This window comes from Plodia interpunctella, chromosome 13 (assembly GCF_027563975.2).
Source record: "Plodia interpunctella isolate USDA-ARS_2022_Savannah chromosome 13, ilPloInte3.2, whole genome shotgun sequence".
NCBI classification, from domain to species: domain Eukaryota; kingdom Metazoa; phylum Arthropoda; class Insecta; order Lepidoptera; family Pyralidae; genus Plodia; species Plodia interpunctella.
The window spans coordinates 8,494,131-8,507,366 of NC_071306.1; the positions used below are offsets into that span (position 1 = coordinate 8,494,131).

Below are 13,236 nucleotides of genomic sequence, written 5' to 3' on the forward strand. Positions count from 1 at the left end.
AACCTGCACACTGATAGACTGTTTTGTTCACTAGTTCGTATGCGTCTTCTTGCCCTTAGTTGGCGATATATAGTCGTAAAAGTTATCAGAGCCTTTAGGAATTTTGGATAAAATTTAACATCTGTGTACGCACTGGATAAGAAAAGAATAAAAAAAATATATTAAAAATAGAAAAGAATAAAGTACTTAAGTTGGAAACTTGTGTTATGGGATACTAACTCGACGATACTATATTCTATAACATATACATATATAGATAAACATCCAAGACTCAGGTCAATCTGAAATAGATCATTTTTCATGTTGACCTGTCGTCGAAAGAAAGTACACAAATCTCCTACAATCAGTTACTAATAATAATTAATGAGATTTGTATCTTGAAATGTGTTTTCATTGATTTCTATATTACCCAAAACCAGACATTACATTTTCTTCTTTCTCGTGAACAAAATACCTGTCCCCGAAATTTTTATACAAAGTATACTCTACTCCCGCTGTAATTGACCATAGATATGATTTTCCAATTGGCGAAATGACGACGAGATCACCTACAATTTAAGGATAGTTCTCATAAACTAGTAGTAATAGAATCCAAAAATTTAAGATTTTCAAGGTGAGAGAGTGAATTGGCAATATTTGGGGCAATAATAATTTTTTGTATGTATGATGTTTGTATATACGTATGTACATACATATGTATGTATGCATGCATGTATGTAAGTCTGTAAAGCGATAACTTTCGAACCTTTGGTCTGATTTTGATAAAATTTAAAAGATAGGTAGAATTTGTTAATAGAATTGTTAATTAAGTTCGTGGTGCAACAAAATCGGTTAAGTCGTTATTGAAATATTAATAAATTTGTTAAAAAATATTGTGTGCGTGAAGTTTAAGTTCGCGGCGAACGACTAGTAACTTTTTCTTGTATTTGAATAAATACAAGAATAAGTTACGGTAGAAATTGTGTCTTTTCCCGCGCTATGAGTTATTCTAAGCTGGACACTGCGCGGTGTTGACATTCGACTGGTGTCTAATATCCGCACTATTTATAATCTGTGATCGCTTCTGGCCTCATTGGCCTAGTTTCGGTTTTTGCTTTTATAATCGTAAGGTGTCGCTCACTGGGGCAAGATAAAACTAATCGAAACAACCTTCTTTTTCTTCCTGTTTCAACGATTTCAATTTCCCAATTTGCCGAGTACGAATACCCCTTAATTATTTTGTTTTGTAGTGTTTTCATTGGGAAGGAATTTCTACGAAGCATTAATGATTGTTAACAGAGCTAATTATGTATGCTATTGTATTGGAGTGTCTTTGTAATGAAAGTGTATGAATTGTATTATTGAAATTAAAAAATGAGCATAAAACTTAATAAGTGAAAAGTTTTAACTAGTTATTAAAGCTAATTGTAAAGTTCGATTTATTTATTAAACGTCTACATATTTAACACATTTGAATTAAGTTAACACATTGTTTTAATCGAATAGACTATTTTTTATTAACTGTGCACGTGAATATATTGTGACAATAAGGGTGAGTTGCACCAGTCAACTTTGACGTTAACTAAAACCTGCCCGAGTGCCGCGCAGGTTACAGTCAACGTCAATCAAAGACTTGACTGGTCGCAAATTAGATAAAATAATAAACAAACTTCCTTAAGAGGAAGAAGTTTCCTCGAATGTCTAGTTTTGTTTGAACATTCTACGAGTTAAATACCAATGGATTAAAATTTATTTGCAAGAAAATCTGACAAAACTATAAAATCAACTTCATTCCGCAAAAAAAAAACTAAGTAACAATATAGGTATACATATTTAAAAGACAACAACTGGCCATCAATCCACTAAGCTATACCAAAATTAAAAAGTATATTTTCTTTCAAATCTTTGGGGAAGTCATAGTTCGTCAAATTATCTACGAAGTAAAACATTTTCCACGAAACAATCCACCTTAAATAGAGCCTTTAAAAATAATGGACAGTGAACAATTAGTACAAGGCAATATTCCCTTTCTGTGTAAACCTAATTTGGCTCGAAATATACATTAGCTAAATTATTTTTCTTTTGTCAAATAAGAGTACTTTTCGAGTGAGCCTAAATCCTTCAGTAGCCTTGTTTTTAAGGTTCCGTAACCGATCTGAAACTACTAAATTACTCTTTTTGAATCGATTATAATTTTTTTTTCTACAAAGATCATATGTATACCTCTATATTGTATATTTTTGATACATAATAAAAGCTTGTAAAAATTAAAGATTCTTTCTTTCATCTCTGATGTTCGGGGTTGAGAAGCCCGGGCTTCACAACCCCGAACGAAACCGGGTCAGCGTAAACAAACCTTAATATTTTGAATATTCTGCTGTGATTTTACAACCGGCCGCCTGACCGACGTCAACCCTCCTTGGGAATGCTATTGTTGCCTATCAGCTGGCTAGGCTGTGTGTCCCTTAGTCGTCTCGTACGACATCCGCGGGAGGTTATGAAATAATTTTTGAAGCTAAGTAATTCGAAACAAGATATAATTTTCAATTGTTTTAACTTAATCGCGTGATTTAATATAACTTGGCTTGCAATTGCCAAGTTAGTCAAGATTTAAAACTGCTTGCTTGGGCAACTTCAGCAATTTTACTTAAATAACTTGCTTACGGCTTACGGCAATGTAATGTCCTAAACTGCCAGGCAAGCTAAAATTACGAGTCAAATATTTACGTAACATTACATAAAATGGTAAATATTTTTTCTCTGTCATTTATCATTAAGAAGATCTTAATGAAGACAATACATTTTCGAAACTGTGCTATAAATATGTGTACGCTCGGTTTGAAAAACTACACACATCAAAATTCTGGGTATTTTGCAAAAACAATTTATCCAAATTTGATGACTATTTTTCTACCCTTTAAAAGAGTTTTGAAGTTATTGACATCCATAAAATATAAATAACGCTTCAGTGTTTACTTACTTATATTTGTGTGTAAACACTTGAAGTGTTTGCTGCAAATTTATGAAAAAATTACCAAAAAATATCTTTCTGATAGTACAAATTTTGTTAATTCGAAAGTTGGAAGTTTGTGAGGATGTTTGTTACTCAATCATACAATATTTTCTAACCGTATATCGATGTTTAGTAAGTACCCAGGTAGAATTTAATTTTAATCGTATTTCACATCTACCCGTACCTATACATATTTTTTTATCAGCACTCTGATCACAATCATAACCTGTTTCGATATACTTTTTGACTATGTACATTATGTACTTTGAAAGAAAAAAAAAATGTAAGAAACATTGGTAAGCCCTTCTGGCATGATAGGGACCAACACTGTTCAAATGAGTTTCTTTCATTTCTTCTCAGCAGTGGTCGTTCCGAAATGCCAGTAGTTTGTAGCTTGTAAAAAATAACTATTTAACGTGAAAAAGTGCCCGTGAAGGTCTAATTTCTGAATAAATTATTTGAATTTGAATTTAACTTGGAATAGCACATAGGATACACACATTTCATACGGAAATCCCCCCGAGAGCGAATCCCCCGGGCGCAGCTAGTATCGAAAGATAATCCAGAAACGACGTAGCTGAACTGTAAGCAAGTAAACAACACAATGATAGGTATCTACGTTTTCATGCAAATTTGGGAGCCGTCCGCGAAAACAGTTCCGTACATATTGTATGCATGTATGTGCATTCATCTAGAAAAATTGGGAAAACAACTGAAAATCGCTGACAGACATTTAAATAGATTCATCTTTTCGATTTAATGAACGTTTAAATAAACGTTCTCATAAAAAAAAAACAATACAGAACATTTATTTATGAGCAATACATTCATTTTCTTAAGTTTAAAAGCTAGCCCAAGCTTATATTACAAAGATCAAACTTTAGATTTAGTTGGAGCCCAGATGTTTTTCTGTATCTGAGTGATAAATAGTATAGCAATCAAGCGTAGCATGAAGAATGCGAAGCATGAATAGGGCCACTCCGTATCCTCCCGTGCCTTGACACCTAATAGGGAACAACTGGCTGTCTTCATGACCTCGATCCCGGCCGGTCGTGAAATGACAGCCGAATCGTTGAAATTTTGAATTTCAATTTTTGATTATAGACAGACCAACAGACGGGACAAAAGAAACTAAAAAATCTTTTAATATAAATATATTTTTGCGTGGTACGCTGGTGTCAAATTTATTATTTCTTTTTCAGTACTTAATCTAAAGTCATATGACATGAGTTTTATCTGTTGTCTATCATATTGAGATGTACCAAAATCTAAATCTCTAACAGAACCAGCACCAATTCAAAAATATGTGTCCAGTTTTCAATGTCATTTCACAGATATAAGTTAGACTTCAAGCCAAACTTTTTTATGACTCCAAACCGGCTAATTGTTGGCAAAAGAAAAAAGAAAAACAGTTTATATAAAGAGTTTCAAAGAAATCCCTATATCGTAGAATCAAATCTCTAGACAACTGGCTGGTTAGCAAAAGAAAAATAATAAAAAAAGAAATATGAATGTTTTGATAGAATCCGAGATCGACATCACTCCCTCAGTGCCGAGTGAGTCGCCGTGAGGGGTGCGCGCTACCCCTCATGAAACGGCTCCGATTTCGAACCGCCAACTGCCGATGTGTTTTGTATTGTGATTTTTTAAAATGGGTAAGTGTTATTTACTTTAAAATTGTTAATTTCTTGTGTAAATATTTGCTGCTAAGTTTTATTGCTTAATTCCGTTCAATATAATTGGAACAGCTATAAATGTTATGCAGGAACCTATTAAATAGAGAAAGTACATAATAGATTTCATTATATTATTTATATGTGGGTTTAGTTATTTTTATGTACTTTTTTCATATATTTAACAACAAACAGAATGTTTAATAACTTATTTTGTTTACAAAATAACGAACTGAACAGTTTTCATTCATGTTGTTTTTCAGTATCTGAATTGAATAAAGTATTTGTTTGTTTTAATTTGAATAAGATGATGGTATTGGTAGATATGTTACGGTTAAACCCCGAAGTGCGGATACATCTAGGTTTAGCCCGGCTCGACCTATGTGCAGCCGGTCCCAACTAGCCACCAAAGTGTAGCCTACTTATTGATCGTCATCAAAAGGTTAATAATAATAATTAGCCCGCAGGGCAGTTTGTGGCGAGCTGTTGGGGAGTAGCGACCCCACGGACCTGAGTGCTCAGGGGAGGCCCCTGTTCCTCTTCTCCGATCTTCCTTCCCCAAGATCGGAGTGGAAACCGAGAGGTAACAGGACCCCTACAGATGGCTTGCCTTCACCGGCCGGCCAGAGTGGAGTCGCGAAAGCTGTATGCTCGAAGAGTGGAAGTCTGACTGAATAACCGTGATTATGGCAACCGGTGTCCGAACCCTTTGTAATAGCCCGTCTTCAGTCCATCCAAATTTCATTCCATAGACCAATACTTCTATTCATAATTCTGCAATAGTTCACACTCCCGCCGAGACCTGCTCATGGGCATATCATTTCATTGGTATATCCGGGAGTGGGTCTTGGCGGGAGACCTACACAACATCAAAACTCTCCAAAGGGCCTCTACGTGTTGGATCCATATCCCCACGCAAGCCTCTCAAAGGACCGGACTATGTGCAGTGAATCCCAAAAGAATAAACATAATAATAAATAAAAGCTTTTAAGTAAATAAAAATTATTGTTTTCTTAGATATTAAGTGTTTATAAACTTGGTTAAATTGTACTCTTTTCTAACACAGATTTGAAGTTCCTAACAATATTCGGACAAACGTCTGAAAGAAAATAAAATATTTTTTTATTTCTATTAACGTTAATATATATTTCTATTAACGTTAATATAATGGGAACGGATCGGAACGGGGGAATTGATGGATATTTGTCACTCTTTCACCAAAACTAAATACTAATACTTCAATTTTTTATACAAGGGTAGTAAAAATCTAGACTGTTTGGAATCCCATAAAATCACTTAATATTTCCACAACAATTCTCCATCAACCACTTATTTAACAACTTATTTAAAATATATGATTTTTGATTCAGTGTACTAAATAACCATTTTTATTTTTATTTAACGTAACGTACCTACGTGTTTCACAAGAATCAATCGCGCTATAAATAAAACATTCAATATTTGAAAAACGCCAAAACAAATTCAAAAAGTCGATAAAATTGAACTGTCGATCACAATATTTCCGGACGAAATTTGTAACTGCGCCTACAAACATAAAAGTGGTGTGTAAAATGTTACTGAAATATGTTTCATATCGCCCGTCGTAAAACATTTTACACGATATCACAGCACTTGCGCCCACGCATTTGAAATGAAATTAGTAAGTAAATATTATATTAAACTTATTTTGAAAATAGTAAGGAGATGGAAAAATTCTGGAATTGAACCGGGAACCGGGAATTGAAATGTCAACTCCGGGAGAATCAAGACCATGCCAGTTCGGCCAAATTTATTGATTTCAAAATTTGTTAAAAAGCACGTGTGACATGAAGTTGCTATTGTTTGAAATTCAAGAAAGTGCTTAAGCTGATAACTTTTAACGGTTTTTTTATAACAAAACAATTTTGCCACGGGTCACCCTCGTGTAATTATCGACTACAGTTTCAAGCTTTTAAGGGGATTATTTTCAATTTCATTTATTCAAGACGTATATGACGACCTCGGTGGCGCAGTGATAAGGTTCTTGCCACTGAACCGAGAGGTCCCGGGTTAGATCCCCGGTCGGGTCATGATGAAAAATGATCTTTTTCTGATTGGCCCGGGTCTTGGATGTTTATTTATATATGTATTTGTTATAAAATATAGTATCGTTGAGTTAATATCCTATAACACAAGTTTCGAACTTACTTTGGTGCTAGCTCAATCTGTGTGATTTGTCCTAATATATTTATATTTATTTATATTATATTGTATCTGTCAGTAACGATTGCCTCAGCGCGGGCCGAGTAGCTAGGCTAGGCTAGATCAGGAGATCATTCAGAAGACGAGTCTTGTGATCTCCTAATGAATCTTCGTCAATATTACGCCGGCAAATTACGTAGCGAACAAATGTCTCGCTATGCCGCTCCCGCCTGGCCCTGGCATAATGAACAAACCCAAAAAATACTGGCTTGATATCAAGGGTGATATGCGTGCCAATGGTCTGACAACTATTGACAGCCGACGACCGTGCGAAGTGACGACGAAAAAGTAGCAAAGCAAACCCAGGCTCCGACGCTCTATGGCTGAAGAAGTAACCGGGAAAACGCTTAGACGACAGAGCGATAATTATAATGGCTGTTATTAGTTTATTCTTGACCAATATCGTCTTTGTGGCAACGAAATCACACTATCAATAGGTCAATTCTTCTCGCTTTTTATAACTAGAATATGTTGTAAAGTTCTTCAGATCCACAAAATTTAGTCCCAAAATGTCGAACCAAATTTGTAATTGGTCCAGTGGTAATATCATCATAGTCTAATCTGTATGGAAGGCTATTGATACATTAAAATGGCTCTTAAAAGGCAATGAAAAATGTGATACCAATATTAGCTACAAGTAAGTTTATAAAGATTACAAAATCTGTGGAATTTTAGTATAATTTGTTAGTAAAGTTGTGCCGCTTTGACTAACAAGATCTTAGTCGTGTACAGTCAACCGTACATTAAGTTACCCTGCATATAACTCTATACGCTGGTAATAGCTGCGGATTTATGTGCAGTTGTCTGTACTTGCCGTAATCGGATAAATTTGTTGAAGGATGCACCGCTGCAAGCTCCACGGAATTTAGAAATATTTAGAATGCCATTAAAATGGAAATAAGTTGTATTCTGATACCACTTTGACTGAATTTTAGTTCATCTGTAGGTGTCTGTACATGGAGATTTACAGCAAAATTATTATTTTTTTATGTTTTGGCTTTTATTTTGGCTTTATTCCCATAAGGCCCCCCGCCTTCATGGGACTGTAGCGAAAACATTTTTTTTTGTCTATCTGTATGTTTGTTTGTGCATAACGCAAATACTAATAAATAATATTGTATGGAATAGATACGGCTTGCACTGTTGTATTGCAGATAATCTTATTAACTTAAAATCTGGTATAGGATTCATCGCGACATGTTGCTTAGAATCTGAGATATTGACAAAAATAATTTATGAGCGGACGCACGAAATAAACGCGGGCGAAGCCTCGGGCAAAAGCTAGTAATACAATAAATTTCTTGACCACGTTCGTCTGTAAAATAATAAAAATATGTTTCGCAATAAACAGAATAGGTACATAGGTATTTAAGAAAGCTGAAAGCTTTCATTTCAAGCCATGGGCATAAGAAAGTTGTAGGTATGTTTATACTTCCAAAATTAACCTATGCCCAACAAAATCCAATACTTCGGCATACCTTAAAAATCCTCAACGACTAATAATTTTTCAGTTTCTGAGCATCCAACTCCTCAGCATTCTACTCCACAAGAGTTCAGAATTGACATCGGATGAAGACGATATCTCTGACTACAGGTTTAAGATAAACCGTGTGGACGGCGAGAGTAGCTCCGAGAATGGACCTATTTACATCCACCAGCATAGGCATCATATGAAAAGACACAACAAGGGCTCCTGCCAGAATTGTCCCAATTGTGCCGAAGTCCAAAAACCAAATAATCCAATGGAAAACGTTGTCTTCCTTCCATCATCTTCTGTCAATCAACATGAAGAAAAAGTGGAGCTGAAGCCTGGACTACATGGGCTACACCAATTTCCCGGCAGGTCTGAACACCACTGGCCCCATGTGTCTGAACAGCAATGGCCCTCAAACCAAGAAACTGTGCACCATTGGCCTGCCCACGCCCAAGGAGCACAGTTGCCTGCAAATGGGCTGGTTCAGCATTGGCCAGCTCAGCAATGGGCTGTGAGATCTCAACCTCAGTATCATAATCATCATAACCAAGCCCATCAAAGACTTTGGCAAGGAAACCCGGTATCGCAATGGCCTGCAAATCACGGTATTGCGTCTCAGTGGGCTGGGAACCCAGGTGCGAATGGTGTCCAATGGCCTGAAGGCAGTTGGCCTGGGAGCGCGTGGCCTGCTAATGGATGGCCTGGAAATCCTAACCTAAATATGCAACATAACATTGGTTGGCAGAACGCCGGTGCCGCTGCGCGTTATTTCCTATTCAAAGGGAAAAATTCGACGAAGGTGAAAAAGATTAAAAATGAAAACCAAGCGACCACATTACAAGTGCATTATCAGTAAATATATCGTTGACAAGAAGTCGTTACAACAAAATATACGGAACGTCCATTTTTCAGTTTGTTTTGATAATGGTGTAAAAGATTTTGTTTTATAATTTTACCTTGTTTTTAAGGAAAATAAAGAGAGACACGCACATGACATGCGTTTCTTAAATATGTATACATTTTTTTTTTTCAACTCGGAAACCTTATCTTTAGAACTCAGTTGTAGAATGTACAATTTTTTAATGCTTAAAATTACATTATGAACTAAGAGTAATAATGTCGAATACATTATTATATCGACGAATTATTTTTTTATTATATACTGTATACATGTAAATATTACGAGTATGTCTGTATGAGTTGTACTTATACATATGTTTAGGTAGGTACCTATACATATGTATAAGCGTTCCAACTTTGTAATAAGTATGCAAATATATGTTTGCGAGGCAATTTGGGGTATAATAACATTGTCTAAAAGTTGAAGCCTTATTTATAATTTTGCTTTTTTTTGTTTTTAAAAATAAAAATTAAAGCAAAATTTTTATTTTACTTTAATTTTACAATTTTGTTGTAATTACAAATATAACATTTATAATTCTATTGATACAAAGAAAAAAAGAAAAAATAAATCCAAGAAGAATCACGCAAACAAATTCGAATTAATGCAAGATTTTATTAGTAAAGGTATTATATGCAATTATTTATTTTAAATATTAAAATAAAATAACGTAAATAAAATTGTAGTTCACTTGTTCCAAGAAAGTACTTACCATTAACTTGAAACCTATTCACATCAAGATATTTACATAATATCTAAAGTGCTTCGCAAAATCTTTGCATATTTTAACGTCTTTCATACATAATTTATCGTAAGTATTTTTCTTTCCCTACACAAATCCGTGGCTCATCTATCATCTGGTTAACGCTGTGCACAAAGGATGTCTTAAGTAAAAAAATCACTGTTCCAACCGTCCACACCTCAAACGGGGTAGACAAAGCTATGTAATCGCAAAATAAAAGGCCGCCGCGATAGTGCGCGGAGAGGAATCCTGTGGTGATTGACGCTTGTGATCGAGAAATACCGCTTTAAACTTTACCACATGAGTTTTGTATGCCAAAATGACGCATTTAAAGTTCTCATCTACCGTCAATCGATTGCTTTTTATTTTTGAAACTTTTCAAAGCAAATAAGATATATTTATTTTAATCAGGCACATAAGCCTACTTTTGCCCATATAATTTTGATCAAGCAAAGAGAGGTGCAATACATTGTAATATAATGGCTGTAAAGCTGTTTATACACGCCATATATACTTTTGTTAGCTGTTTCTATCGACTACAACAAAGGCTCGTAAATCGTTGCTTTTTATTCTGGCAAACGGCCCAAACTTGTCCAATCGTATTCAACTAGTTTATGTAGTTATTTTTTTAGCTCAAAACTATATTTATATGAGTAAATATCTAATTATATTTCATTTAAGTAAATATCTACTAGGTAAGTGTTTCTTTTTGTTTACATAGGTATTTAAAGTTTTAAATTAATTAATTAATTTTCATAATTCAAAATTCAAAATTATACCTCTAAACCTTCTTTCAGGAATCAGTCTATCTATTGGTGAAAATGGCATGAAAATCGCATGCAAATCATGAATTTATCGCGAACAGACATACAGACGCGATAGAGGACTTTGTTTTATAATATGTAAAGATTACGAGTCAAGACAACAGCTTTATATATAGCCGTTACTCAGTTTTATTTTTGTAATTAAACATGAAATCAAGAAACGTTAAAACAAAATCATGGACCTTTTGATTGCACTCGTAAATAGGGATACCATTTAGGGATCCTTACACAACAGATGCCGACAGAACCCTGTTGAATACGTCCAAATGATAATGATATGTGTGAGCATTAACTTCATTTTACATCTCACATATTCGGTAAGTAGGTCCTTATTACCCCCAAATGCGGCTTGTAAATGACCAATAAACGCTCTAGGGTAATAATGTTCCTAGAAAAGCCGTAAGGCGGTAAGTAATTTAAAAAAAACATAACACTCTTTCAAAAAGTTCGCGTACATCTAACCATCATACTGGCAATAGACATCATGCATTCAGCCCAATGACCAAAGAGGTCGCCTCGCTATTCAGCCTTGTCTTCGTATTCAAATAATCATTAATTTTTAAATAGGTATCGAACGGCGAAGCTCAATTTCGTTCTTGAAAAAAAAAGTTCTTTACTTGGTTCTTTTTAATGAAAAAAGAGCGGGAATAGAAACCTTATAAACTTTAACTAGGTAATAAAATGTTTTATTCTTGTAATGCCGGTTTTTTTCTATTTACCTCACAATCGAGATGTAAAACATAGTAGTTGGCTCGGGTGTAAGCATCAATTGCACCCTCGAACTATAGGCGCCCTCGCTGCAGCCCTGGGCTACAATAGATTTGTAGCCCAGGGCTGCAGCTATTAATATAAATAATGATGTATGGATAAAACACACAGATTGAGTTAGCCCCATACAGTTCATCGTTGAGTTAGTTTCCCGTAACACTCGTGTTACTATATTTCATAATACATATATAGATAACACACCATACCTAAATCCATATGAAAAGTTTATTTTTCACCTTGACTTGACTGGCAATCGAACCCGGGACCTCAAGTATAATAGTCCGGCGTGATGACCAGGCTACAGAGGTCGTAATAAAAACATGTTTAAATACTATGTTATTTATAAAAAAGATAAATCATAGGTAGGTACTTTAAGTTAAGGCTGTTTTGTCTGCCCATTCCAAATTTGTAAAATGATATTGATTCCAATGAACGATATAGGATCATTTATTGACGAAGCGTGTTGCGGATATATTTTTTTATCAAAAATGTTTTGTTTTTAATGAACAAATGAAATCTTAATATTTCCATATTGATATGGACTGTATTCTCTGGAAATTAATGTGTGTATATAATAAATGTAAGCTAGTAATACTTAAAACTATAGAAGTAAAATTAAATTACTATAAATATACAATGAACAATAACACAAAACAAACTAAAATTATACAATTACAATCTATAAAACAAAAGGATCTACTGCAACATGCAGTTGCATCCAATGTTGTTGATAAGTACAAGAGGTTTATTCCAAGTTTATATCGCATAATATTTATGTTATTATCCCATTAATATTATAAAGTCTAAAGTTTATCCTTACGCGATTGCCGTAGGATTTTGTCAAAAATTTTATAAAGTAGATGGCGCTACTGTTCATGAAGTTAAAAACGTAAGTTTTTTTAAAATAATCACAACACAATGTTAAATAAGCGAATGAGAGGTGCAGCTAGTCAGCTCTAGCTAGTCTAGCTCAGTCAACTAGTGTAGTTTGTTTTTTATGTAAATTATTATAATGTTTTTATGTACCTAAGTAAAGTAATTCAGGGACTGAGTTGGCAGCATTAACTCCAGAATCAGGTGCGTGGTTTCATACACTGCCATCACCTCAGCTTGGTACCTTAATGGATAACAGTTCGTTAAAGATTGCCGCAGGTCTGAGAATCGGATGTAAAATTTGCGAGCAGCATCAATATGTTTGTGGAGCGCTTGTAGATGTTAAGTGATATCATGGCCTTAGCTGCCTAAAATGTGCTGGAAGATATCCAAGACATCATGCTCTCAATGATATTATCCGAGGAGCTATGGCTGCCGTATTTTGGAGCCATGAATTTACCATGTATTTTGGAGCCTCCTTTATTAAGTCGCAGTGTGGTAAGCGTCCTAATGGTCTAACATTGATCCCATGGCGCAGAGGTAGTCTGTTGTGGGATGCGTTAGCACTTTTGCCATTTCTCATATTAAGGATACCGTTAAGAATGTGGGATCTGTGGCTAAAAATTAAAACATGCTTAATATTCTTGCTTAGCAACAGCATATATATTTGTACCTGTTGCTTTTGAGACTACCGGCGTTTGGGGATCAGAGGCAAAGACTTTTTTGGGAGAATTGAGCCATCGGATTT

General features: G+C 34.8%; 1 protein-coding gene and 1 long non-coding RNA gene across 4 annotated transcripts in view; both read left to right on the forward strand.

Annotated features, from left to right (window-relative positions):
* Nucleotides 1-4,523: 4,523 nt before the first annotated feature.
* Nucleotides 4,524-13,236, forward strand: part of LOC128674944 (uncharacterized protein) — a 45,885-nt gene continuing 37,172 nt past the window's right edge. For all 3 annotated transcript variants that reach the window (XR_008405214.1, XM_053753955.2, XM_053753956.2), the window contains exon 1: nucleotides 4,524-4,647. Coding sequence is in view for 2 of the 3 variants with exons in the window: in XM_053753955.2 (XP_053609930.1) it covers nucleotides 4,644-4,647 (4 nt within the window). In the remaining variant the exon portion in view is untranslated. The remainder of the gene's footprint in view (nucleotides 4,648-13,236) is intronic.
* LOC128674946 (uncharacterized) lies at nucleotides 5,986-9,395 on the forward strand. Its single transcript, XR_010370059.1, has 2 exons — nucleotides 5,986-6,325; nucleotides 8,418-9,395. It is a non-coding gene; the product is annotated as an uncharacterized LOC128674946 (long non-coding RNA).